Genomic DNA, 26,624 nt, shown 5'->3' on the forward strand with positions numbered 1-26,624 from the left:
ACGCTGTCGCCATGAGCATTTAAAACGTGAACATGAATCGCAATCACATATTAGCCTTGTTTCGATAGCGAGAGTCTCAAGTCTGAAGTCTGAACTGAAGAAGAAGTTGGTGTAGCTAGCACATGTTACATATGTACGGCCGAAATTTTCGATGGAAAACAAAACTCGATCAAGATTGTAATAGGAATAAAACCAACCATTATTAGTTTCCTTCGGTTGAAGTTGATGCTGGTGTTGATAATTAATGGAGTTGAATGCTAAACAGAGGTGGACCCACATTCGTCCATTAAGGATCTTCCTATCCCCTAATCAGCTCCACCGTTATCAAGGCAATGATTGAATATATACAAAATTACCTAATAGGTTTAGGGTACACAAATTTAAAACTCAATTTTCATTTTTAGACACAAATTTTTAATCATTAGATCAAAAAAGAATAAAGAGCCAAGATCAGAGATCTTTTTTTGTAAAAATTTTTATAAGAATTTTTTTTTTTTTTTTACCAATACTTTTTTTCTTTACACAAACTTATTACCACTGTTAGGAGGATTGCAAATGTTTTAGTGGCTGACATGCTCTCTTGTTATTTGTGATGAGGAATATTTATTATTATATACTTGGCCAGAAAAACTGTTTAATTGCAATGCATGCCCACGGCCGAGGGCCGGCCAACCAAGTAGTAGCTAGTATTTGATTTGATTTGATTTGATGATACTCACTCCGTACGGACGAAAAGGAAAGGAACAGGGTGTTGGAGCTAGCAAAGAAAGGAACACGTGCTAATGAATAATCAAAACATATTATTATTGGTTGGAGCCCATGCCCGCCCTCAACTCATAAAAAGTCAGTGAGACTGGGTCTCAGATACGTAGAGAGGTGGGTGGTGACGGGCGAGAGGACTGAGGTGACCCCCGCTTTCCGCCTTTCACCAGCAACGAAAATTACAGTACATGATCAAAATCAATCATCAAGATTCATGACGGCGAAAAAACACTCGATCGCCACTGTTGAATGATCCATTAAGTCATCATCTCAGATTCTCAGTTCTGGTAAAAGCTACAAAATAAATTAGAGAAAAGCAGACACTATTGAACCAACGAATTAGACCCAGAAAACAAACCTTCCCATAATTTAATATCAGCCTAGCCTACCATGTGAGATCGTTCTTAAAAGTATTTAATTATTCCCACTGGGCCCGAGCCGGGCTGCTCATTTCTCTCTTTAATTTTAATTATAGGAGATGGTTGGATTTGATTTCACCCCATGGGCTTCATTAAAATTCTCAAGTCCAACTTGTGGAAACTTTCTTTGTTTCTGTTTGACCACCACCTGCAAAGGATTCAAATTTCCAAGGAATTGACTCACTAATAAATAATTTGTACGCAATGACCATTATAAGCCTTAATTCGTTTCTTATTGTCAACTCAAACTGCGTTGCCAGTTTTAATGTTTTGTTAATGAGCATCTCACAACTCTGATGGGGTGAGGGAGACTGACTCAACAAACTCATCAGGAAATTGGTTGATTAATTTACGTGTTACATTAGACCGCTTCAATTCAATCTTTTTCAAACTCATTCTTCTTTCTCCTCTACTCTTGGTCGGTGCCAATTTATCATAATCACTTTTCCCTTCCAACATAAATAATAAATTCGAGAGTAAATTTTCTCTGTACTTAGTTAAGAAAAATCTCTTTATTTGAGACTTATGTCTCTTTTAAATAGATCTACACGAACATTAGTTTTCATGAATAAACTTGTAATATAAGTATATATATATATATATATATATATATATATATATATATTAAGAAAGAAAATGAGCTGAATATACACGTGCATGATTAATGTATGTAAACAATTTAAATGAAAGACTAGTTGGTTAAAAATTTGTTGTTACTCGTAGGTTTTCACTTGGGGAAGTGAAAAAAATAAAACTTAAGCAGCGTAACAAAGGTGCAAAATATGACTAAAAAATAAAATTGTGACGATCTTGATTTGAAAAAAGAAAATAGAACTTAAGAATAATCGAAAGAAGAAAAAAACAACGGGGTCAAATCTGACATTTAAAAAAAAAAAAAAAAAGAAAAGAAAAAAGGAAAAAGAAGAAGAAGGTAAATTAAGCAAACGTGAAAAACGATGGACGCGGGGAAAGACCAGTGACCACAGACCACACGGAGCATCAGCCATATATATATACATAGATATGTATTTATAAATGGGGTCAGTGGTCGGGGAGAAGACAAGAAGTTGATGCAAGCAGAACAGCATTCCCTCAATTTCTCAACTCAACAGCCCACCAACACCATTCGTATTCATATTCATTTTCATGCGTTAATTTGATATTTTGTTGCCTCTCAGCCAACTTCCTTCTCTTCTCTTACCTATTTATATATATATATATATATATATATATATATATAATTATATATAAAATTAGCAACTGTGCGGGCACACATAACGCGAATACTACTATAGCAAATTAAAAAAATAGGAAAAGAAAAAAAATAAAATCTCGGGCCTACGGGCAATCGAAGGAGACGACTCTCTACCGCTAATCTTGAAATCCTTATCCGAATCTTGTGTTCTCTCTTCTCTGTAATAATCTCTGCTCCCCTCTCTTCTCTTCTCTGCAGTAACCCCCATCTCTCTCTCTCTCTCTCTCTCTCTTTCTTCATATATTTAATTATTCTCAATTTCTCATATTCAATTCAGTAGTCTTTTTCTTTTTTCTTTTTTTTTTGCTCCTTTTCAAGCCCTCGAAGAATCGCTGCGCTTCACGCCTAGCTAGTAATTCGATTCAACCGAGGGTTCGTGTTTGGATATTCCTTTTCTTTTCTTAGAAACACAAAGAAGTTGATTTTATCATTAATAATTCATCAATGGGTTTGGCTTCGGTTTTGTTGGAGATATTGCAAAAACCCTCGATGGTTGACGTGATAAGGGAGCTTATGATGTTAATGGCGCCTTTATGGATTGCCGTGATTGTTGGGGTCCTTGTTGGCTGGGCGTGGAAACCCAAATGGGCTAATTTAGGCTTGATGGATTCTTCCGTCTCCATTTCCAAGGATTCGCATTCACGTACAGAAGATGATGACAGTGCAACAACTTTCACTGTTTTTAGGAATTTTTTTAAGTTTCAGCTTCCCACTTGCATTTCTGCTACTTCTGATTATGGGATTCAAAAGGATGTCCCTTCTACCTCCAATTCCATTTCTCCCTGCAGGTTTGTTCCCTTATAATTTTTAGTTAGGACCTCGTTTTTACTCCTCTTTTTTTAGCTTATCAAATTGAAATTTATTTCAATTTCCGGCTTGGCCTTAAATTTAACTGATTCACACTTTTCTTGGCCAGTTCCTCGCAGGCTCACCGCCGTATGGAGCAATCTAGTTTTGTCACGGAAGATGATTTGGAGCATTTGTGTCGGCTTGTTGAGGAGAAAGACGGGGGTCCTGTTTGGATTCAGATGATGGATCGTTCTACGCCCACTATGGCCTATCAAGCTTGGCGGAGAGATCCTGAGGTAGCTTTCTCCTCTCTACTATTCTCTTCTCTTCAGGAAATTTTGTCAACTTGGGTGCTATTTGCTTTCATTATTATTATTATTATTATTATTTGCAAATTGAGTTTGTAACCATCGTATAGTAGTACTAAGGTGTGTGATTTCTGTCTCTTATGTGGATTTGATAGAATGGTCCTCCACAATACCGATCTAGAACTGTCTATGAGGATGTCACTCCTGAGATGGTGAGAGATTTCTTTTGGGATGATGATTTTCGTTTGAAGTGGGATGACATGTTGATTTATGCTTCAACTTTGGAGGAGTGCCCCACCACAGGAACAATGGTAGTTCAGTGGGTGCGAAAGGTGAGTTGATTTTTTCTTGTTTATCTTTTGTTGCACGAGGTTTCTTGGTCGTGTTGGCTGACTTGGTTTTTTTTTTTTTTTGTGGCATAGTTTCCCTTCTTTTGCAGTGACCGAGAGTACATTATAGGCCGTCGGATTTGGGAGTCTGGACGATCGTACTACTGTGTCACAAAGGTATGATAAAGATTGAAAGCATTTTCCTTCTTTAAACTATTAATTTTTTGGTTGAGGAGTGAGTAAGCTCTTTAATTTATTTCTTCTGTCCAGCAAGAGATCAGCGTCTGATTCATTCTGGCGTCTGTATTTGTGCCAAGAACTTGTTTCGTTTGTAGTTTTTATTTTATTTATTTTCCCCTCATCATAAAGATATCTTTATACTCTATATGTTTTCATGTTCCTAAACTGAAACATAGTTTGTCAAACTAATGTAGTGTCAACGGGGAAACATAGTGTGCAAAACAATTTTAAGTTCGTATAGCATGTTTTGATCACTATGACCAGAGGTGCAGTACTAATGTGGACTCATACCTCTCAGTCCAAGTGAACTAAGCTGTACTCCCAATTAAATGAGCTGACCTTGTGAATCCTGGGAACTGTTTGTACCGGATTTGGTTGAGAAATGTAATTGTTTGCTTGTGTTACATTTCCACTTCTTGCGTAGTTTTGGCATAGTAAATTTGCAGCTCTTGTTAGATGTGACCAGTTCTATAAATGACTTGTTAGCTGTTATACACGTTTCAGGGAGTACCATACACTTCCGTGCCAAGGCGCAACAAACCCAAACGTGTTGATTTGTTCTATTCAAGTTGGTACATTCGGGCAGGTAACTGAGCTTTTAATCATGTTGTTTAGCTGTTATTTAGCTATGCACCTATTGTTCTTAAGTAGTGACAGAAACAGAGCACCATTCACAAGCCCTGAATTTGCTGAAATGAGAAAGAAAATGGCTCTGGCTTCATGCTAGTGGTGAATAGAAAGAAAAAATCATTCAAATTTCCTGATTAAAGTTGGACAATTCATTCAAAGTGTTTTCAGATACATGGATCTATTATAATAAAAAAATCAAAGACTAAGATGTGTGCATGTTGGATGTGAAACAGTTGAATCAAGGAGAGGGGATGGCCAGCTGACAGCATGTGAGGTGATACTATTTCATCATGAAGACATGGGTATACCATGGGAAATTGCAAAGCTTGGGGTCCGGCAGGGTATGTGGGGAGCTGTGAAGAAATTTGACCCTGCCTTGCATGCGTATATGAAGGAGAGAGCATCTGGAGCCTCACTTTCCCGTTGTGCTTATATGGCACAGATCAACACCAAAGTCAGTGCAGACTACTTACGAACCTTACAAAATTGCACTAATGATTTGTCTGTGGTTGAAGCCTCAGATTCATCTGAGAAACCTGGAGGCAGGAACATACCCAAGCTGCTAATTGTTGGTGGGGCCATTGCCCTTGCTTGTAGTATTGACAAGGGGCTTTTGACAAAGGCTGTTATATTTGGAGTAGCCAGAAGGTTTGCAAAAATTGGAAGGAGGTTGTGACTAAAAGCTTTTTGCTTCGTTCCAGAGATGCAAGGCAAGTTGCTGCTGCTGTGAAGTCAGAGTATTGAGGGATGAAAACAATTATCCTCGTAGTTGCGCATCCTTTTGGAAAGGGCGAGTTGTATTATTTTTTTGTATGTTTGAGCCGTGAAGCAGCTTTAGATTTCCGGAGTTAAAAAGATCATACAGTTGTATTCTTTAAAAATGGCAACCATGTACCCAGATATATTATGCCGCGGGAATAACAGGCACATGTTTCTTTTCTTTTTCTTTGTGGCTCGTCTCAGATTTTTCTGTTTCATTGTCGTTTGTAGAGCTAGTAAGAAGTTATGGAGTTGGGTGGCAAGAAGCAAATTATAGGTTTAAAAATCACTGTGAAGACTGTGGTTGTGCCTAAGGATCGTGGAAATTGTTATTAAAACTAGTTTGCAGTGTGGGAAGCGAGGTGAAATAAACAGAAACAACCAACAGTTGGATCAATTGAAAAAAGAAGACCTAGGGTTAAAAAAATCACCAACATTTATCATCATAATAGATAGAACCAAACTGGCAACCCGGCGGGCGACGCGATGCGATCCGATCAGTGAACACAAAAGGAGTAGCAAACGAAGAGGATTAAGGGGTTGGTTACAACTGCAGGTATGGAAAGCTTATTCTATGAAAACTCTTCGAACACGAAGCAAAGTATAAATCACTGTGATCAGTAAGCAACTGCTAGAGTGAATTTGGGATCCTCGCATCTGTATCTTCCATCAGGACCAATTCCAAAGCCTTCAGCATCGGCAAAAACGTTCTGCAACAGCTGACTTGTAGCTGGACGTGGACTTGCATCTGCAAATTCCACGGCTTCGTCAACCAACTCATGAATCTTTCTCTCTATGGTTTTCAACTTAGCTTCATTGGCAAGTTTGTTTCTCAATCATGTACTTCTTCAAAGCTGTGATGGAATCTCCTGCAGCATAATGAGCTTTCTCGGCCGCAAAAACGTTAGATACTTCCCGGTTTCATTTCTCTAAGTAGGCAATCATGCTCAAATCAACAACGAAAAACAGAATTCAATGATGATGAAGGAAGACATAACTAAGCTAACAAAAGAATAAAAGATTAAAGACTAATTAATTGGAGGAGTGGGGGACTCACAAGGGTGACGGAGCTCATCAGGATCAGCCAAAGAGTGTCTCGCATTCAACCAAAGTGGGGCCGTCCCCTCTTCGAGCTCTCTCAATGGCCTCGTTGGCAACCTCCCTCACCTTCAACACATCCATTCCATCGGGGAGCACACCTGGCATCCCAAACGCAGGGTCTTTATTCCAAATTTTGCCTCTGTGGTATACATCTGGGCACACATATCTTCAAATGATCTGCCCAATACCATGTCTTCATAAAGCTCCAAGCCTTCCTCTTTTGTAATCAACTGACAAAAGTAGTACGCAAAACATTCACATTAAACAGAAAATAAGTAAGTAAATACACACGCACATACGCAAAGGAGATTTTGAAGTTGAATTCTTAATACCAGTAACTAATTAATTAATTTAATCGTAAAGATTATGTTTAGTGAGAGTACTCTTTGTCAGTACCAGACTGGCAACAGAGGGAGTGGATTTGGACTGCTGCTGTTGTTTGACATCAGAGACGGCAATGATGCGGGATCGGCGAAGTTTGATGAGAGTTGAAGGAGACTCGGTGAGAGGATTGAAATGAAGTTCGTGGGTTGATCCGCGGAAATTAGTAGAGCTGGGGGTGACCGAAGGACGTAACTGAATGAACCTGCTCCATGAGAATGTTGAATACCTTTTGGATTTGTGTATGAAACAAAATTGGCCGTTGCAGCTGAAGAGTGGGAGAATTATGAGACTATAATGCGGGCGGAGATATCAAGAAAATTCAGTAGTTAAAAAAATGACGGCCTTTTTGGCTTTTTTTTTCTTTTTAATTTAAGAGTAATGCTATTTCCATACAAAATTGGACACAAAATTAAAATAGAATGAAAGCATTTGTACATAACCACAAAATAAAATAAATTTATTTTATGTGCAAATAAGGTCGCTTGGCCCGGAACTGACCTGACCACACCGTTTCCCCAATTTGGGTCTTTAAAATTTAAAGCCCAAATCTACTAAATCCTGCTGCTGCGGCAATGGGGACTGGGGAGATGGAGTAGGAGTTTACTTGCGAGTATGATTGGAAGTCGAGGTTTTAACGCCTTCTTCAATTTATTAATTTATCTGCTTTTAGTTTTCTCTTTTAATAGAGCACAGTACATCGCTTTTCATTTTAAAGGCGGATATGATTTTCCCACTGGGCTTTTTTGTGAATTTATAATAGGCTTAAACAAAATTAAAAAGAAATGGTTTTGGCGTCATAAGTTAAACTTGAGTGTTTGTTTGGTGACCGAGAAGAGCAAAGAAAACGAAGAAAAATACAGAGAGAGAATTAAACTGATTTTATGAATGAATTGAATCCAATCATATTTGCTGATTACATTTGTATATAAATATACTGGGATCTCGAACATCCTATATATACAGTATATGTACGAGCCGTATATTTGTTAAGCAAAGCAAAGGAACATGCTTTAACAAACTCTCAGTAATATAACTCATCTTGCTAACTCAGCTGACATGCCACAATAACACACAACAATTAAGAGAATACGAAAATCAGTAACTAGAGCATCAGTAATCAAAGATGCATGAATGAGAGATTGTGATAAAAGTTAAAAAGAAATCTTTAAGCTATAAGCTATATTAATTGACCGCCACCAAGCCAAGAAAGAACGAACGAGTTGAGTATACAGGGGGGAGAGATAGCGAGAGAGCGAGAGAGCATGCGACGACTCTCATCAGAACATCATCTATTTATACCTTCTTGCTTTTAAGCTAAAAAGACACGAGGGTTTCAAAGCAGTTGAGTCCATCCAATTCCAATGCAAACCTGGGCGTCATATTCATATTCTTCGATGATGGTGATGACTGAGCCTGGGCCTCCTCATCTTGCTTCTTCTTCATGGTACAATTACCATCACATGTCATCATCAGCAGCTCCGTCGAATCCTGCATGTTAGTGTTACCCTCCCTGGCAGCAGAAACAAGAAAAGCCCTCACTTTCTGCCCCAACATTTCTGCTGAGAACGCACTGAACATAGAATTCATGGCTGTAATAAGGCTAGAGCTAGACAGACCACTTTTTGCTAAGGTGATTTATCGATTCTTTCTTTCCCAATAAACCAAAAAGAGCTACGCTAGAGCAATTTCTTTTTCTTTTTCAGTGTTCTCATAAAACAGAGAAGCCTAGCTATATATGAGGCTAGAGAATTATATATATAGGCACTAATGAAGAGAAAGAGGGAGAGGGCCAGAGGCAAAGGCAAGACAAGTATGTAGTCTCCTACTCCTAAATCCTAATCCAAATCCTAATCCGTGCGGAAGAAGAGTTGGGAAATTATGTAATAATATTATAATAATATCTGAAAATTTGGCCGGCTTCCCATTTCTAATATTTTTTTTTCTCAATTTTTGTTCGATCCCATTCCCATTAAGACTTTGTGAATTGCGAGTAAAGTCGTGGCTTATGGGATTCTCCTCTTCATTTCTAGTCCCATAGCATTACTAGAATTTTACTCATTTTTTAAAGAGTTTCAATAATATTAAACATTTTAAAAAATATTTCAATTAGAATTTTTTAAATATAATATTACTGAATGAGTTTTTTTTTCTATTTTATTAATATTTTATTTTTTTTAATTAAAGAAAAAAATAACAATAAGTATTACTTATTTTTTAAATAATAAATAAATATTTAAAAAATAAAATTTAAAAAATCTGTTAGTAATGGTCTATTGTATGTAATTTGACCCTTCTTTTAATATTATATTACTTTTTCCCTTCTCTCTAAATAAACGTCATTATCAAATCAAAGCCGGTCCGCCTAATTCCTCCCATACGCGTAGTCAGCGCCCAGAATGCAGCATTCAAAATCCTTTCCATCCGTAAATTCATAGCCAACTTGCGACTGAGCAACGCTCCTTTAACAATTATTTTAATAAACTAAAAGGTTAAGATTAATCGAACTTGTCTTTCGAGAAAAAAAGAAAAAAAAAAGAAAAAAGAAAAAAATTAAAAGAAAAAAATTTACGTATTAAATTAAAATAAAACAAAGACCCACATTTTTTTTAAGACTAAAAATAATAACTTAATTTCCAAAAAAAAAAAATAGGAATCAAATTTCCATTTCATAAACTCAACATTTATATACATACATACATATAAGTATGAAAAGTTATCCCTAAACAAAGTGAACTTGAACTCGCCTCCCAATGTTGAGGGCTGACAGACCAACTACTATTTGTTGGAATGCTTGACAGATTGGTACAAACTGATGAAGATCAATGCAGTCGGCTGCTCGTAACTCAAAGCAAAACGTTAAAAAATTTTTTTTTTAAATAAAAAAAAAAACATCGAGAAGCGTAAACATGGCCGTGCGTGACTCAACAAATCTCAGAACTAACAGCATCGAGCTTAGGCAAAACCGACCAAATATACCCCCACCCCAGATTGACCTGCAGCACTCCCCCAGTCCCCGGTTAATTAATTCAAAACTAAAAAAGCTTTTTGTTAAAAAGCAATTTTATTTAACCCACAATCCTGCAAGCGGACGTGTAATCTCGAGCCTGGAGGAGTTTGATCATCCCCTGGCCCCAACCAAATCCTACTCAAACACTGGGCTCCCAGAAAGGCCCAGAGTGTTCATCGTCTACGTGGCAGTTTGTGATTGCCTCCAAGGCAGAAACAGAGATGCCGAAATTGTAGGAAAGCAAGCGACGTATAAAATGGAGCAAGACACGGGGAGAATTTAACTTCGAAACAAAGGAAAGAGAAGAGGAAGGGGTAAAAACATAGAAGAAGTACGAGATCCGGCGTGTTTCGTCGGATTTCGTCCCCCGCAATCCCTTTTTTTTCGAGCTCCATCGACGACGTCTTGCAAAAGAAAAAACAAAAATGAAGGTATCGGGTCCTTTAGTCGCTTACGTGCTCGCCGCCTCCATCGTGGCTCTTACATCCTCTTCACCTCCTAAAGATGTTGCTTTTAACCAGGTACTTATTTTCCTATCTTTTTTTTTTTTTTAATTTTATAAAAAATCTCATTATCCTCCCAATCAGAGTCAGAAACATTTTTGCAATATTGAATTTTTATTTATCTGTCTTTCAAATATCAGTTTTCTTTTTTCTTTTTTTTTTAAAGAAAAAAAATCTCTGCTTTATGCTTGAACACTGAGAAGTTGGTTTTTTTTTTTTTTTTTTTTTTTTAAAAGAAGAAGAAGAAAAAACAGGGAAATTGTTCAACTGGAAGTGGGAAAAAGGGGGGTTGGAATAAAATGACACCGTCAGAAAAGGAGAAATTCGCGCCAAGATTTGACGGTCTGAGGTTCATAGAGACGTTGGTTACTGCTCACAGATAGAGATTTAAATTAAGTAGGATGTTGCTTTTGGTTTAATTAAAATGGAACTGGAAATGCTGGAGCCTGGATGTAAACGAATTCATTATTTTTGTCATCAATGTACTTCTCTTCTTTTGCCCCTTTGCCTCCTGCGTCACCCTAATATTTATTAATTTATTTCTTGCACATGCGTATTCTGTTAATTATTAATTTTTACGGAGATATTAGCTGTTTGATTAAATGGCAAAAGCACACGGTGGCCTCGACTTCAAAACCCTTCCGATCATCTTCGGTCTTCTAAAAAGCAACTCGCATGAGGCCATGAGCCTCCTATGCATCAAATTCTCAACCTGCAGCTTTCTTCCAATTTCACGGGAGCCCGTTTACAAATTAATTTCGTGAACTTCAATCTTAAGAGACCGATTAATAAAATGCAAGCGGCTGGCAGCCGTAAAAGGAAATTTCAAAGATTTGGTTTTGATGATACAAATACACAATTAGAGGTGCCTGTGCTTGTGAATCACGGGCGCACTTCCAACTCATTCTTTATCTTGCACGATCCATGATACTACCAAGAGTTATCATACTGTTAACCATTAATGAAATGAAGTACTCGAGCTTGCAGTTATCTGTATTTGAAGAGTCAATAATTACATCAGCAGGGTAAAAGCCAAATATTTGACGGAAAATATTTACCCTAACAAGTCGATTACTATATAACACAGGTTCATTTATTTTGGTTTACATCAACGAAAGGGACCTCCGGATAAGACAGGTCAGTCTTGAGTTTTGCGTTTATTCATCAGTTATCAGTTCCCGATTGGCATATTCCCATTTGCAACTGCCGCCGCGTGGCATTAACTGAAGACATCAAAGTTCAAACACACTCCAAGTCTCAGCATGTAGCATTAATTAATTAAGTAAAGATGACAAGAGCTACTACTGTATAGTAAGCAACGGTGATGATATTATCAACTGCATTTCCAAGATTTTCTCAATCTGTTACCATGGTATCATTCGACGATTTCACTGAAAAAGATCTTTCAAATTTGATACTTTCTGTTGCTTGTGATTATCTACAATTATTCTATATCTAATTTGCTATTATTACTTCCAGTGCTGCTACTCAATTATATTCTTGCTACTCCTTTGGCCCTCTGCCCTCTATCTGAACTTACCAATTTTCAGTGGTCGGCAATTTGATATTACATTTCTCTTTAATTCAAAGATGACGCTTTAACTATTTGATTTACGTTTCACTCTAATGGCTTTTGTTGCAGATCAAAGTTAGTACAAATGGCAACCATGACCGCCCCACAATTCATTGGAGGAAGTTCCCAGCTGACTTCAGGATCAGTGATCAAATCGAATTTTTCACAGATTGGCTTGAGGAGTCAATCAATGACTCACAGTGGATTAAGATCATTGAACACGATAGATAGGCTTCAAATGAAGTCCTACGCAAAAGCAGTAGTTACGAAAGCTACCAAAAATGGGCAACAAACTCCTAACAACGTGCCCTCGAAGAAAATTATATGCCAGCAAGGGATGAACTTGGTGTTTGTGGGAGCTGAGGTTGCTCCATGGAGCAAAACTGGTGGCCTTGGCGATGTACTTGGAGGACTTCCACCTGCATTGGCCGTAAGTAGTAATTTCATGATTTGCCTTGCAGTGCAAGTTACCCCTGATCATGCATTTAGCTGATCTTAATGCTAAATTGTTTTTTAGGCTAGAGGGCACCGGGTAATGAGTGTGGCTCCGCGATATGACCAGTACAAAGATGCATGGGACACTAGTGTGTTAGCTGAGGTAATCTCTCAATCTCTTAGGTAGTTTTATATCCAATTGTTGATGCTAAAATGTTTTTGTCAATTCTTGAATGTAGGTTAAAGTTGGAGATAGCATTGAAACTGTTCGATTCTTCCACTGCTACAAACGGGGAGTTGATCGCGTCTTTGTTGATCACCCAGTGTTCCTTGAGAAGGTTTGATAAGTTGCTGCTCATCTGGAATTGTTGAGTTTTTTCATCACTGAACTTGCCAGTAGCCCTGAATATTGTTTCTCTGAAAACAAAGGTCTGGGGAAAGACAGGATCCAAAATCTACGGCCCTAAGGCAGGACTTGATTACGAGGACAACCAACTTCGATTCAGCTTACTATGCCAGGCTGCTTTGGAGGCACCTAGGATTCTGAATTTGAACAATAATAAGTATTTCTCAGGACCATATGGTATGGACCCTCCTAAAAATCTTGAATCTTGAATTTTTTTTTTTTTTTTTGGAGGAAGCAATTTCATTGGGTTATATTTTTTGTTGTACACTGCGGCAGGGGAAGATGTTCTTTTTATTGGCAATGATTGGCACACTGCTCTGCTTCCATGCTACTTGAAATTCATGTACCAATCAAAGGGAATTCACAAGAATGCAAAGGTAAGGTCTCCTTGGTTTGTAGTTGAGCATATAAAGTTTTTTAGTTAAAAGTCATTGCTTGGGTTCAAAATTGTGTTTGATAAATGGAAGCAGGTTGCCTTTTGCATCCACAACATAGCCTATCAAGGCAGATTTCCCTTCGCAGACTTCTCACTTCTCAATTTGCCAGATGATTTCAGGGGGGCTTTTGATTTTATTGATGGGTATAAGCTTTTGAGCTCTGGAGCATTTTAGTTCATAAGTTAATTAATTACCATTTTCATCATGTACTGAAGAGGCTTTGTCGGCCCAGGTATGACAAGCCTGTAAAGGGAAGGAAGATCAATTGGATGAAGGCTGGAATATTGGAATCTGACAGGGTTTTAACTGTGAGCCCTCACTATGCAAAGGAACTTATTTCTGGGGAAGAAAAAGGTGTTGAGTTGGATAATATCATCCGCAAAACCGGTATCAGTGGCATTGTGAATGGCATGGATGTTCAAGAATGGAACCCCTCAACAGATCGATACATCAATGTCAACTATGATGCTACAACTGTAAGTGCATGCCTTTAGAAGTTCCCAAAAATACGAGTGCTAGCAAGGATGTTCATTGCTGCAATGGTCATGTACAGGTTATGAATGCAAAGCCTCTAGTGAAGGAAGCATTACAATCACAACTTGGCTTGCCTGTTGATAGGAATATCCCTCTGATTGGGTTCATTGGTAGACTAGAAGAGCAAAAGGGTTCTGATATTCTGGCACAAGCTATTCCAAAATTTATGGGGGGGAATGTTCAGATAGTAGTCCTGGTGAGTGTTGGACATAAAAAATAATAATCATTGGCTCATTTTGTTACTGTTGCAGCACATAGCAAGGTTGAGGTGTCTGTTGTTCATTTCTCAGGGAACTGGCAAAAAGCCCATGGAGCAACAAATTGAACAGCTAGAGATCATATGCCCTGAAAAGGCTAGAGGAATAACAAAGTTTAGTACCCCTTTGGCACATAAGATCATCGCCGGAGCTGATTTTATGTTGGTCCCTAGCCGATTTGAGCCATGTGGCCTCATTCAGTTGCATGCCATGCGATATGGAACTGTAAGAGCTAGGCTTCAAATTTCAGATCCCTCTTTGCTTTCAATTTCACATCACTACTCATTGCCTTTATCCATTAATTAATTCTTCAACACAACAGGTGCCTATTGTTGCTTCCACCGGGGGACTTTTCGACACTGTCAAAGAAGGAATCACAGGATTCCAAATGAGATCCTTCCATGTTGAAGTAAATGACAGTCACATTCACATTGCCCCAATAGTTGTGTTCTATTTATTTATTTATTTTGGTCTTCAATTATAGGAATCTAGGTATGATGGATTTTCTTGTCCTTGTGGAATATTTTCAGTGTGACAGGGTTGATCTAGCTGATGTTGCGGCAATAGCAAAGCATGTCAATAGAGCTGTCGCAACTTATGGTACCCCTGCCTTAAAAGAAATGATCCAGAATTGCATGGCCCTAGATCTTTCATGGAAGGTTAGTATATCACTTAAGTACACAACATTAAGCTCGTTTTTGTTTATTGCATTAAAATGCAAATGTACATGTGTTGGTGTTTGATACAGGAGCCAGCTAGACTTTGGGAAAAGATGCTGTTGAGTATGGAGGTTGCCGGCAGTGAGCCTGGTATTGAAGGAGATGAGATTGCTCCTCTTGCAAGGGAGAATCTAGCCACTCCCTAAGCAAACCCGATTCAATATATCATGACATTGTCAGTTTTAAGAGTTCCGACAATCTGTAAAGTATGCTGATGGACTTTTTTTTTGGGGCTTCATGCGGCTGAGATCCACAACTGCTATTGCATTGGCAGTCCCTGGGGAAAACTAGGAGAGCTATTGAGCAATCAACTTCAACTGGATGTTAGCCGGTGCTTGTGGAAATATGATAAGAACTAACGGATGTTACTGCTTGCTGCATATGCGCAGTTTCTCAGTATTAGTTTGTGGAAAATAAATAAATAAATGATGTTTGTTGAGAAAAACAATAAAAGGGTAAGTGAAGCCTAGTTTTGATCTTTTATGGTGCGCATCTGGTTACTTTTTCCTTATATTTTGCATTGCATTGCTTGGGAAAACCTAAAGAACCAGTTACACTAATTGATTACCAGCTGGAAAGTTGCATTAATTAGCGTTGATTATAAGATTTGAACAACTCATTAGCATTTTCAAACTGAAGCAGCCCATCATTTTCTTTATACTTGTTATAATATAATTGGACAGTTCCCAGAGGCCATTATATATAGTTGGCAACAAACGCATCATGATGTGCTTCTTATTGTTATTTTCAAAATACGCAAAAGATGTCTGCGGTCAAGCTTAATAATAATTTTATACGATATCCCAACTCAACATCATTTTCTTGCACATGTAGAAGATTAGTTAACTTACAGCCCATACAGAAAACATGCGAGACCCACTACAATGTTATAAGCTTTTACATGCTTTTGTATGTATGGCTATAAGTTACTCTTGCTGCAACTTGGCAAAACCCATCGGCAAGTTCATGAAAATATTTGTTGTTCTTGCTCATATCATGACCGCAGCCCTCGGGAGAATTGCGTCACTGACAAACAGTTTGTCGTAGTAAAACGATGAGTGTGGAAGTGGAAGTAGCATCTATCTTATCTCATCTCATGTGCTTTTTAGTCACTCAAAAAGTGACGGCTGAGATCGCATAGATTAGGCATCACCGAAAGCAAAGTATCTCATGACTGCCACGTAGATTAGGTACCCCTTGTTCTGCTCCTTTGTCGTTTTTCTCCGCAAGGACCGCAACAGAATAAGTGAATAACAAATAAAGAAAAACAAATATATATATATCAATTACAGTATAAAGGAAAAAGGTTTCTCTGTCTTGGCGCCTATGGGAATTGGTGACCATGTGAAGCTTGTCGGAGCAGAAATCTGCGGGACCCACAAGGCAAATCAAACGATCTTCACTGGACCGATCAGGATCGATCAAAGTCCACAAACAAATTACCAACTCATTGAATTGAATTGATGAAGAAACAGAGGGATTTTAATTAGTTAAAATCACAGCCCACTTGGGAGGCCGCCGTTAATATCCTATAATTACACACTAACACTATCCACTCTGCACTATTGTGCGCGGGGGTGCGCACTCTACCCCAAGAAAAGTAAGTGAAGGATTAAGCCAACCCACTGCTATGCTACTTCACTAGAGCCAGAACCATCTTTCTCAAACTCGTTGCTTTCACCATTGCGTGTCCGATCTTGTCAAGTGGTGAAAAGTGAACTCACGTTAACGCACAGTTGTCCAAGCTTTACTTGCGGAAATTGAATACCCATTTCGATTTAGGGCATTCAATCAAATCTACCTATTAGGCCTTTAGCTAGTCTTCACTTTGTGGTGTCTCAGTTTCACACAACTTTAGATTGGATCCGTCATTCATGGTCATGGAGTTAAGTAGATTGCTCATTCTTTTCATTTCAGGTACCCCTTCTCTACTTCTTTTATCTATTATTATTCTCATTGTCTTCATTGTAAAGATCCGTCATTTGGGAAAAAAAAAACATTTTGTTTGGACCAGTGAATGAATGAATGGTTATTTACTTATTTTTGTGTAGGATTATTGTCTCATGTAAAGATTGGAACTTCAATTGGGATCAACTATGGCCAAATTGCAAACAATTTACCAACTCCAGAAAATGTAATACCTCTAGTGAAATCAATTGGTGCCACCAGAGTGAAGCTCTATGATGCAGATCCAAAAGTTCTCAAAGCATTTGCAAACACTGGTGTTGAATTCACGGTAAGTCTAGGAAATGAGTACTTAGCCAAAATGAGAGACCCAGATTGTGCTAAAACTTGGATCAAATCCAACGTACAAGCTTACTTACCAGCCACCAAAATCACTTGCATCAATGTCGGCAATGAAGTTTTAACCTTTAATGACACCTCACTCAGTGGCTGCTTACTTCCTGCAATGGAAAGTGTTCACACAGCATTAGTGAATCTCGGACTTGACAAACAAGTTAGTGTCACTACAGCTCATTCTCTAGGTGTTCTTGGAAGCTCATACCCGCCTTCAGCTGGAGCTTTCCGTAAAGATCTGGTGGATTGTATAACACCCATCTTGGACTTTCATGTCAAAACTGCCTCTCCATTTTTGATTAATGCTTACCCTTATTTTGCTTACAAGGGTAGTCCAAAGCAGGTGTCTCTAGATTTTGTATTGTTTCAGCCAAACCAAGGGATTGTTGACCCAGCTTCAAATCTTCATTATGACAACATGTTGTTTGCTCAAATTGATGCCGTCTACGCAGCACTTGCTTCTTTAGGTTACAAGAAGCTATTACTTCACATTTCGGAGACTGGTTGGCCATCAAAGGGAGATGAGGATGAAGCTGGGGCTACTCCCGAAAATGCAAAGAAGTATAATGGAAATTTGATCAAGTTGATTTCGTCAAAGAAAGGGACTCCCATGAGACCCAACTGTGATTTGAACATTTATGTGTTTGCTTTGTTTAATGAAAATCTGAAGCCTGGACCTACTTCTGAGAGAAATTACGGGCTGTTTAAGCCGGATGGATCCCCGGCTTATTCACTTGGGATTAGTGCGGTGACCGCCGCCAACACCACTGTCGCTTCCCCCACTCCCCCCGCCCTGCCGGATACTTCCTCTGGTAACGATCCCGATTCTGGTTCCGGTTCCACTGGCTATTTGTCCATCTCTTCTGCCACTAAGGTAGAGTCTTTTTTTTTTTCCTCTTGAAATGAGTAGTAATGACTGATGATGTCTGATGAGGTGGCCTGCATGTTAGATTAGATACACTGTTAATTTGTCTTTTTTAAAAAAAAAAAAATTGATTACTCCTTAATTTTTATTGTACCGATCGACATTATTGATTTGATGCTCTTAACAGTTTGATTTGTATGATGTACGGCACTGGCTATTTTGCTATACACACGCATGCATATGTTACCATTTATTATACTGGGGGTGGGGGCACTAGATTATGTTTGAAGTTTCTACTTTCCAATTCTAATATTGGGGTTGATTGTATTGCAGGCAAGATATGAGTTTGTTGGGTCCGTGATGCTCGTGCTGGTGTTCTTTTTAATCAGTTTGCTTCTGTAGCTAGGGATTGTAGAAAATTTGGAATCGGCATTCAACGTTAGGCATGATAATCAAAATCAGCCGTTAAAAGTCCGTGAAACAATAAGAGACAGCTTTGGGGTTGGGGAAAGGTGAAATTCCGTGCCTCTTTGCCTTTACGCAACTCAAATGTTTATGGCTTTTCCAAAAAAAAAACTCCTCTAATGTTTATGGGAATCATCATCCTCTCGTCGATAAAGTAGCATCCCCAATATATAAATATATTCCCAATGAACCACCTACAGTTGATCTAATGCAAGTGGGTTCGTGATTGTCAAATACCTTGATCATCAGTCATCTCTTTTTTCAGGATGTGGGGCTTGTTAGTTGGTAGAGCGTTTGATACTTAAATCTGTGTTACTTTTGCTCTTTCTAGTTGCCACTGACCCACAACTGCTTCATTTTTGCAGGGGTGTATATTTCAATAACTTAGATCGTGCAATATGTTAAGTTTGATCTTGAGTCAACGGTAGATCGGAGGTGGACCGGCATTGTTAGTTTTTAGATCTAAATTTAGAGGAAATTTAATTATTCATCCACTCTTGTTGTTGTATCTTTCATTCTGTGTCATTATTGTGAACGGCGTGTATTGGGTGAGAGACGCAGGAAATTTATCTATTCCCGATTGTTGCAAAAATGTGTTCTTTTGATTTGAAGTCAAAAACATATACTTCCATTCAAATTTAAAATAATAATGAAATAAAAGTAAAAAACATACATCGTATTAGAATGAATTGCTTGCACCGTCTACATCTGTAACATCTGCAGTAACAGCAACATCACAAAAAAGAATCTGATGCCTTCTCCAGAAAAGAACTACCAAATAACAAACGTGTTGCCGTCGCTTTTGCTTTCCACTGTTCTACATCTATTAATCTACAAAGCACTGCATAACAGTTATAATCATGTCACATCTTACGCCAAATTAACATAGTTGTTAGCCAGCCATTGATAATAAGTACCAACTCTTCAACCCGAACTTCTGGCGGACTTGGCGTGAAGATGGAAACATCTTTGCTATAAGGTATGTGAGCATAACCATGACTACAGTCTACATCCGGCAACCTCTAACTCGGGCCAAAAATTTCTCTTTCAAAAAAATGTTAATAAAATAAACGAACCAATCTCCTTTATCTACCTGCCATGATAATATCTCATGTTGTAATTAAAAGATGACCATGCCAATCTCGGTGATCCCCTTGTCTCTAGCCTGTAGGTTTGTTAGGCTTGCTTGGAATCGAGCATTTGATAATTGGTATAATTCACTTGAATAATGAAAGGCATAAACCCACCCAGCTTAACCTTGAAATAGCAAAATAATAAAATTCAGCAGATTATGCCTTAACAACAATGACCCTGGGACGTCTCTGCCATTTCCGCCTTTGTTTTACTTTTAACTCTCCGATAAAATAACACATAAGCAGCCGAAGTCTTAATATCTCCCTCACTAACTGGAGAAACATGACTATCGTCAAAATGGTACCATCTATTCTCATCAATTAACTGCACAAATGGCAAAGTAAAACATGTATCAGATCTCGACCTAAACCAGTGTATAAATGATTAATCTAATTGAAAACCAGGTATGACAAGCCAATTTGAAAGATTATGTACAACAGAAATACAATAACTAATTGAAGTGCCAAGTACTTTTGCGAACATAAAATTGATTAAAAACTAAATACTAGAGCAATATGAAAGGTACTACTGAAGGAAGACAAAGTGCATACTGAAATGAGCCAGGACTATGCATTTACCTTGGCATAGGCAGTGTAGTGCCCACCACCTAAACCTCCATAATGGTTGCTGATAGCAAACAGGTCATACACATAAGATTCCCCATCCTTGCTTTTCATGTATTTACTCAAGTCAAGATTGAGAATAGGAAAATTCACAAAAGTGTCCAGTTTGTTCTTTAGGTATCTGCTGTATGAGAAACGTTTCAAGTGAAAGACAAGAACATCAGGCAACATCCACAAGTCTAGCTTCTTGGTGGCTTGCCTATGTTCCTTGCACTGGGGGCAATACCTGCATAAAGAAATCAAAGCATGAATGTTTCTAAATATGTTATGCAACACAATAAGAAGTGAACTAGCCATCCATTTGAAGAAACCAAAAGTCCCATACCACATATCATCAGGCCCTAGAGGTTCTTCAGTCAAAAAGGCATCCAGGCATGAAAATAAGGAGATAGCTTCTTGACGGGTTTTCTTCACAGTGAAACCTGTCTTGTGAACTACTGGTAGATCCTTTATGTAGCTAGGATCATATAATTCGTGTACGTCATCAGTCCAATCCAGCAGAACTTTTATATGTTTTCCAGGTTTTAAAATAGAATCCTTCTGAATAGGCTTGCAGCTACTAATCCTTTCATCAGTTAATGAAAGCTGGAAGGATAACTCCCTGCTGCACAAATCCTCTAGTTCTGCAGTCTCCACTGACTCATTATGGCTGTTAGATAGTTCATCAATAACTTCTGGGAGAAAGCCATTTTCCTTGCCTCCATGAGCTTTAGCAGAAGAATAAGTTCTTCTCAAAGGTGAGAGCAATTTAGAAACAGCTATATCAATATCAGCTCCACTTAAATGCTCTTCTTCCAAATAAGTTACCAGAGGTGCTCCAAAAAGCTTCCTTTCACTCCCCTTCAGATAATCTGATGCAGATCTGAAAAATCCCAAAAGCTTTCATCACCAAAAGAAAGAATGAAATAAACAGTTTAATTCATCACATCCAGGCTACAACTAAATGATCACAACTTGACAGGAAAGTTTCACAACGAAAGCTTACTTCTCTTGCCATCGATTTACAATTTCTAGCTTTATTTTCCCCCCCTGTTTTCTGTCAAATCGGTAGGCAACAATATGCTCATCATCTTTTATTGAACTTATCAGTTCTGCAGGGTTTTCAAAAAATCTAAAAATCTGATGATTATAGACCTGATAGAAAAAACTCAAGGAATTCAGTCGCTGAAGCTAAAATATAACTGAAATAGTTAAGAACAAAACAAGAAAAAAGAGAAAGAAATCACAATCATCACCTCTGCTAGCAGAAGGCCTTCATCAATCTTTAAGCAGCATGCAGTACTCAATGCCAGGATGAGATCTTTACAACAGCCATGTTTCATCAGTGTCACAGTGAAGGGCATTGGAAGACCACTTCCATTGGCATAAAACACAGTTACCGTCATGGTTCGAGTGACAGTTGAAGGCAGTGGCAAAGTCAGGTACATGAAAGGGTCAAAAGTAATTGAAACTTTGCTACAAACTGGACAAACCAGTGTAGACTTGTATTGACCCTGAGCATGTTATCCACCAACATACATATACATCAGGCAAATAAGCATTAGATAAACCATGCAAAATCATGCATGACCAAAAAATAATTAATCACACCCAAAATCATGCAATTTCTACCTTGTACCAATCATTGACAAAGAATCATTATTCCTCAATTGACATTTTGGAAAGGGTCCAGGATATATTCAATAAAGAATTTTTGTAAATCCAATTTAGGCTGGAATCTTTTGGAAGAATCCCAATGCGGTTAAGTTGTATGTGAGAATAACTAAATGGTAAAAACAATGCTTAGCTGCTGTCAATTGGTATTTGTCTGTACAACGAGAAACTTGAAAGTGATTACGGCAACAAATTTTTTTTTTTTTAATTATTCAGTTGCTCTAAAATGTATGGTAAGCACTTGCTGTTATGGTTTGGAAGCTAAGTTAATTTTATGCCACACATGTAAAACAAACCTATAATATCCTTACCATTTTTGTCAAACTTATTATTTGAAAGTCATATTTACCCGACACTATCAACTTTTATTTCATAAACACCCCCCCCCCCCCCCCCCCCAACTTAGCACCTCAATACCAAATAGGCCTTAGATTATTTTCTAGATAAAATTGTGCAAACATGCTGCAAGCATATTATGCCGAACTTTCAATAAACAAAAGGCACAAGCATACTAAGAGAAATGACTCACTTGGAAAACATCCACAATCAACGAATCATTCCTGGCCTTGTGATTTTTCCAACATTCATTAGCAACTTCCTCATCTGGACGACCGCCTGAATCCTTCATTTCAATATAAGGCTTTTGTTTGACACGATTCAAATCTTCATGCAGTCCATCCAGCAAGAAGGCAAGAAGTTCCTGCATAGAACAGATTTCATCATTCATCAGCAGAAATAAAATATATGAATCTACTATATTAAAAGTAACACATCAAAATGGGAACCTGAGAATCATGCTGGTTATAACCACTAAATTGGGGAGCAAATCTAGCAAGTTTTCCCTTAAAGGCACGTGGTGCGACTGCAGTTCGCCCAGAGGACCACAATTTCCTCAGCAAGTCACCAAAAGCAAGAGCAAGCTCACCCTGTATGGTAACAACAAATTCAGATACTATATAAAATGGTTGAGAAGCTAAGCTATTATCCTGCTCAAAATAATACATTTATAAATTCAAATGGAGAAGACAAAAGAGAGTTACAAATATAACAACCACATACATGCATTCCCAGAGGATTTTCAGTGTTGATCTCATCACTGTAATCTCCTAAGAAATACTGAGCCAGATCAGGGGTATGGACTAAACATTGGAGAGCACTATTCATAAAACAAGTATTCCCCAGATTCTGCAACCCTGCCAAACCCCCCTTCTCTCCTTTCTTAGCAGTGTTATAGGAATCATATCCATCATCCATGTCCATGAACGTTGAGCCAAAAGAACTACTCGGATACTGATTAAATCTGTAACTAGTAGTGTGACCATTTGACAAGGCAGGACCCCCGGCAATTGTCAGGGATGACCTTGACGGTTCTATAGGTACCAAAGCTAAATCATTTCCAGTTGAATCCATGCTGATGCCATTATCAACTTGAACCTCCAGAAGAATCTGCAATGAAAAATATTCATTAACCACATAGATCAAATGAAGACCAATTCACACATTTAAAATGATGCTTTTTGTGGGACATGGGTAAATACATATAATAGACATTCCACAGGTGAATCATGAGGACGTGTAACATGTAACAATATTCAAATAAGCTTATCAGTAAAAGACAAAGAGCAACAAGAAGTTGCCAGCACAGACAAATACATCTACCAAGTAACTGCAGAATTTTCCTCATTCAGTTTCTTTTTCCTTTTCTGCTAGGTAATCCTACAGGTAAATAATTGCTCAAATGATGGACAGACAGGACACTCACATCTTGGTCCATCTGCAACATTGCATCATCCAGAGTTTGGTCTGAAACATCCAATGGTGACGTTGACCGCTGCTTGTTGAAGTAGTCCCAAATGCGAGCCTTAACATATATATTAAAAGCAATTAACGAACAAACTTTTTAGTGTATGAAAAAAATTATAAAAATCCTCAAAAGCAAATAGCAGACACACCTTTTCTTGCTCTATTCCTCTTAATTTACACACTTTCTCATAAAGCTGACGTGTAGAAGCCTGGACAGGAGGATAAAAAATTCAGAAACAGGATTTCATTAATAGATGTCTATATAGTAGAAAGTATGACATGAACTAAGGAGTTCACTTCAGAATATAAATATTTTTCAGTTGTTACAGATCCCAAGTTCCCTCCGGAACTCTCAAATGTAAACTTACGAACAAAATATAATCAGACACCAAGTATTCAGTCAATGATATTGAAATGCAACCCATTTACCACTTTATAGAAGAAAGTGAGTTACCTGACTCATAAGAAACAAAAAGCCTAGTTAAAAAAATATACTTCCCCCAAACTTTTGAGTGCACAAAACCTCAGACAATGCCAACAACAGAGTTAAGTTCACTTATTAAGAAAAATTTAAAAAAAAAAAATTCTAAAGGTGGACAGCCAAAGAAAGACAAAGAAAGTAGACAAAATTCTAAAAGTGATACCATCCATTAACTACCAAAATTCCATAACCAACAAATTCAAATTACTTTCCAGGTGAATAAGAGATGTAGCACAGCACAGGCTATTGAATGAATCAATTTGTTAAAAAGATTCTTATCTACTGCTGCTGTGGCAACTACAAACTGCTAAGCTTTTACACAGCATTGTATAAAGGAGTTAAAAAATAAATACATAAAAAGAGGACGTGAAATACTGAGACGGAGATACAAAAAAAAATAGCAGTCACTACCTTTTTGCTCAACCTTATAACAGTTTGACTGTTGTCTCTAGAATCAATCAACTTGAGGCACAGCGGAAAAACCTCCACTCTCTTCTCATTAACGATACCCTCAGAGATCATCTTTCTTGGCAATGCCGGGCCTCCTTTGTACCTAAAGGATACAGCATAACAACATGGTTTCTAAGATGGAAAAAAATATAAGATCTTCACTGAGGATTATTCTAACTAGTGCCTCCAACAATGTAGCAAGTAAAAATTGTACTCTACCAAATTTGGCAAGCACAACTCCTTTGGAAACAACCCATGAAACTACTGTAAGGACAGCCCAAAATACACCTAATAGTTGAACCAATAGCATGGTTATAGGATGCAATAGTTTGGCGTTCTATAGTAAATCCAAGAGAAACACATCTAATCCACCAGATTCCACAAATATTTTGTAAAAACATGAAGGCACTCTCCAAAGAGAATCCATCCCCAACACAACCCAAGCGACTTGGTTGGACATACATGATGAAAAAGGGGAAAAAAAAAATGCATCACAGACATGCCATGAAGAACAATAGTAAACAGAACGAAACAGGATAAAAAGCATCCTTCGCGAGCACAAACAGCAAGTAAATAGGAAATAATAAATTAATATAAAATTCATCCCTTACGCTAGCAAGGAATCAGATTAATCCACCCAGTATAACCACAACCAACCAGGAATTCGAGCCAAACACTGCCTAATACAATTGAATCCTAAAACATGTCTCCAAATGTTTTACAAGAGCAGGAAAAAACTAAAAGAGATAAAATTACCAACAAAAAAGCTTTTCCCAGACTTGCTGAGGTACCAAAACATAGTCCTGCCCTTCTTCCAAATTTCTACGCACTTCCAGATCATCGCCTTCACTACTACCATTACCATTTTGGATTATATCGGAATTATCAATAGGCCCAGGCCTCTCCGCCCTCTTTGAAGAAACACCATTCATATGTGGAGAATCAAACGATATATTATCAATCGAAGGCTCATCGCCACAAACGTACCTCTCCCAGCTTCTATACCACCTGTAGGAATATAAATTTTTAAAAGATGAATGCTGAAATTTTCATAGATATATAGATGCAGATTTTATTTGAGTACCGCGGGAGAAGGAGAGAGATAAAGTACCTGGTAGAAATCAAAAAGTACAAGTTGCCTTCCTTTAAATCAAGCTCGGATTGATTTTTCAAGTCTTGAACGATCTGTCTCTCTTCGTCTGGCGTGCATGGCAAGCAACTTCCTCCGTTCTCCATCATCAGAACCGAAGAATCACGAATAGTCATAATTGATTTTTCTTTTTCTCCTTCCTAATTAATAAAAAACACACAGCATTCAATTCAAATCAGCAAAATGATTTCGATTTTCAAATCAACGATCAAATCCGCAATGAATTTGATTTGAGATTTGAGAGCCCTAGATTGAAGGAAAGGAAGGGAACGAGGTAGATTTGATCTGAGAAAAGAAAACAAATAAGACTACTGACCTATAAAGAAAAACATACATAGAGTTATATATATACACACACAAACGCACGCTCACAGAGAGAGAGAGAGAGAGAGAGAGAGAGAGATTTTAATTTACCGTCGTATTACTTTCAGCGATTTTGTCTTTGTCCTTTCTAAACTTTGAGCCATGGCCCCTTTATATCCTCCAACTAATAAAAAGAACGGGCGATGGACCAGCCCACACCACGCCAAAGTGAAATTTTTTTTTTTAAAAAAAATTTCTTCTTGTTGAATGATGAATTGACTTGATGATGACACATGTCATATTGGGTGACATACATGCATTACTTGCATCATCCTTATATTAATGTATTGTTACTTCCTTTCACGTGTTATTTACAGTTTTTTAATTTTAGTTGATTTTAAATAAGAAAATTTATTAAGAATGTTTATTATTTCTATTTTTCTAGAAAATTTGAAATTTGTCTACATAAAATAAAATATAAAACAAAAATAATGATGAAGCCCAATGTACTTCATACATCATGCATTGCTGGCACAAAATATAAATAAATTA

At 37.8% G+C, this 26,624-nt stretch overlaps 4 protein-coding genes and 1 long non-coding RNA gene across 14 annotated transcripts; 3 read left to right on the forward strand and 2 right to left on the reverse strand.

Moving 5' to 3' along the window:
* The first annotated feature begins 2,239 nt into the window (after positions 1-2,239).
* On the forward strand, positions 2,240-5,677 carry LOC102627263 (uncharacterized). The gene is made up of 6 exons (XM_006476205.4): positions 2,240-3,224; positions 3,353-3,521; positions 3,689-3,865; positions 3,956-4,039; positions 4,607-4,688; positions 4,966-5,677. The coding sequence occupies exons 1-6, from the start codon at positions 2,881-2,883 to the stop codon at positions 5,406-5,408; spliced, it is 1,299 nt and encodes a 432-aa protein (XP_006476268.2). The 5' UTR covers positions 2,240-2,880; the 3' UTR covers positions 5,409-5,677.
* Positions 5,678-5,909: 232 nt separating this feature from the next.
* On the reverse strand, positions 5,910-8,283 carry LOC107176825 (uncharacterized). 3 transcript variants are annotated; one of them, XR_001508069.3, is made up of 2 exons: positions 6,989-8,283; positions 5,910-6,822 (listed from the first exon to the last, which is right to left on the reverse strand). It is a non-coding gene; the product is annotated as an uncharacterized LOC107176825 (long non-coding RNA). The 3 variants fall into 3 exon arrangements; XR_001508070.3 differs by having other exon boundaries at positions 6,976-8,283; XR_003065645.2 differs by having other exon boundaries at positions 6,925-8,283.
* Positions 8,284-10,004: 1,721 nt separating this feature from the next.
* On the forward strand, positions 10,005-15,337 carry LOC102625907 (granule-bound starch synthase 1, chloroplastic/amyloplastic). 6 transcript variants are annotated; one of them, XM_025099327.2, is made up of 14 exons: positions 10,005-10,504; positions 10,741-11,623; positions 12,129-12,489; positions 12,577-12,657; positions 12,734-12,832; positions 12,924-13,077; positions 13,177-13,277; positions 13,371-13,480; positions 13,570-13,813; positions 13,891-14,067; positions 14,162-14,353; positions 14,451-14,537; positions 14,659-14,787; positions 14,877-15,337. In XM_025099327.2, the coding sequence occupies exons 3-14, from the start codon at positions 12,145-12,147 to the stop codon at positions 14,991-14,993; spliced, it is 1,836 nt and encodes a 611-aa protein (XP_024955095.2). In that variant the 5' UTR covers positions 10,005-10,504; positions 10,741-11,623; positions 12,129-12,144; the 3' UTR covers positions 14,994-15,337. The 6 variants fall into 6 exon arrangements, with proteins under 6 accessions (XP_024955095.2, XP_052292690.1, XP_052292689.1 ...); XM_052436730.1 differs by having other exon boundaries at positions 10,009-10,504; positions 10,726-11,623; XM_052436729.1 differs by having other exon boundaries at positions 10,049-10,504; positions 10,723-11,623.
* A 1,070-nt stretch (positions 15,338-16,407) lies between these two features.
* On the forward strand, positions 16,408-19,067 carry LOC102627942 (glucan endo-1,3-beta-glucosidase 11-like). Of its 2 annotated transcripts, XR_008053231.1 has the most exons (4): positions 16,410-16,764; positions 16,899-18,019; positions 18,344-18,522; positions 18,841-19,067. XR_008053231.1 is itself a non-coding variant. In XM_006476206.4 (3 exons), the coding sequence occupies exons 1-3, from the start codon at positions 16,722-16,724 to the stop codon at positions 18,410-18,412; spliced, it is 1,233 nt and encodes a 410-aa protein (XP_006476269.2). In that variant the 5' UTR covers positions 16,408-16,721; the 3' UTR covers positions 18,413-19,067. The 2 variants fall into 2 exon arrangements, 1 of the variants encoding a protein (XP_006476269.2); XM_006476206.4 differs by having other exon boundaries at positions 16,408-16,764; positions 18,344-19,067.
* A 63-nt stretch (positions 19,068-19,130) lies between these two features.
* On the reverse strand, positions 19,131-26,265 carry LOC102628335 (ubiquitin carboxyl-terminal hydrolase 9-like). 2 transcript variants are annotated; one of them, XM_006476207.4, is made up of 14 exons: positions 26,184-26,265; positions 25,731-25,909; positions 25,376-25,627; positions 24,581-24,722; positions 23,838-23,897; positions 23,648-23,746; positions 22,945-23,331; positions 22,671-22,811; positions 22,415-22,585; positions 21,468-21,725; positions 21,218-21,366; positions 20,558-21,094; positions 20,188-20,458; positions 19,131-19,933 (listed from the first exon to the last, which is right to left on the reverse strand). In XM_006476207.4, exons 2-14 carry the CDS (start codon positions 25,883-25,885, stop codon positions 19,772-19,774), a joined length of 2,784 nt encoding a protein of 927 aa, XP_006476270.2. In that variant the 5' UTR covers positions 25,886-25,909; positions 26,184-26,265; the 3' UTR covers positions 19,131-19,771. The 2 variants fall into 2 exon arrangements, with proteins under 2 accessions (XP_006476270.2, XP_024955092.2); XM_025099324.2 differs by lacking the exon at positions 26,184-26,265 and having other exon boundaries at positions 25,731-26,079.
* Positions 26,266-26,624: the final 359 nt, after the last annotated feature.

This window comes from Citrus sinensis, chromosome 3, assembly GCF_022201045.2.
Source record: "Citrus sinensis cultivar Valencia sweet orange chromosome 3, DVS_A1.0, whole genome shotgun sequence".
NCBI classification, from domain to species: Eukaryota; Viridiplantae; Streptophyta; class Magnoliopsida; order Sapindales; family Rutaceae; genus Citrus; species Citrus sinensis.

Bases quoted from the DNA above. Each gene is read 5' to 3' on its own strand.
- LOC102628335 (XM_006476207.4), bottom strand. From the start codon at position 25,885: ATGACTATTCGTGATTCTTCGGTTCTGATGATGGAGAACGGAGGAAGT. The intron at 23,332-23,647 runs GTGAGTGTCCTG...TTTTCATTGCAG, and splicing joins TGTTGCAGATGGACCAAGAT to ATTCTTCTGGAGGTTCAAGT. The intron at 21,367-21,467 runs GTGATGATTGTG...TTTTTCTATCAG, and splicing joins AAGGCCTTCTGCTAGCAGAG to GTCTATAATCATCAGATTTT.
- LOC102625907 (XM_025099327.2), top strand. From the start codon at position 12,145: ATGGCAACCATGACCGCCCCACAATTCATTGGAGGAAGTTCCCAGCTG. The intron at 12,833-12,923 runs GTTTGATAAGTT...CTGAAAACAAAG, and splicing joins ACCCAGTGTTCCTTGAGAAG to GTCTGGGGAAAGACAGGATC. The intron at 13,278-13,370 runs GTAAGGTCTCCT...AAATGGAAGCAG, and splicing joins GAATTCACAAGAATGCAAAG to GTTGCCTTTTGCATCCACAA.
- LOC102627942 (XM_006476206.4), top strand. From the start codon at position 16,722: ATGGTCATGGAGTTAAGTAGATTGCTCATTCTTTTCATTTCAG. The intron at 16,765-16,898 runs GTACCCCTTCTC...ATTTTTGTGTAG, and splicing joins GCTCATTCTTTTCATTTCAG to GATTATTGTCTCATGTAAAG. The intron at 18,020-18,343 runs GTAGAGTCTTTT...ATTGTATTGCAG, and splicing joins CCATCTCTTCTGCCACTAAG to GCAAGATATGAGTTTGTTGG.
- LOC102627263 (XM_006476205.4), top strand. From the start codon at position 2,881: ATGGGTTTGGCTTCGGTTTTGTTGGAGATATTGCAAAAACCCTCGATG. The intron at 3,522-3,688 runs GTAGCTTTCTCC...TGGATTTGATAG, and splicing joins CTTGGCGGAGAGATCCTGAG to AATGGTCCTCCACAATACCG. The intron at 4,040-4,606 runs GTATGATAAAGA...TACACGTTTCAG, and splicing joins CGTACTACTGTGTCACAAAG to GGAGTACCATACACTTCCGT.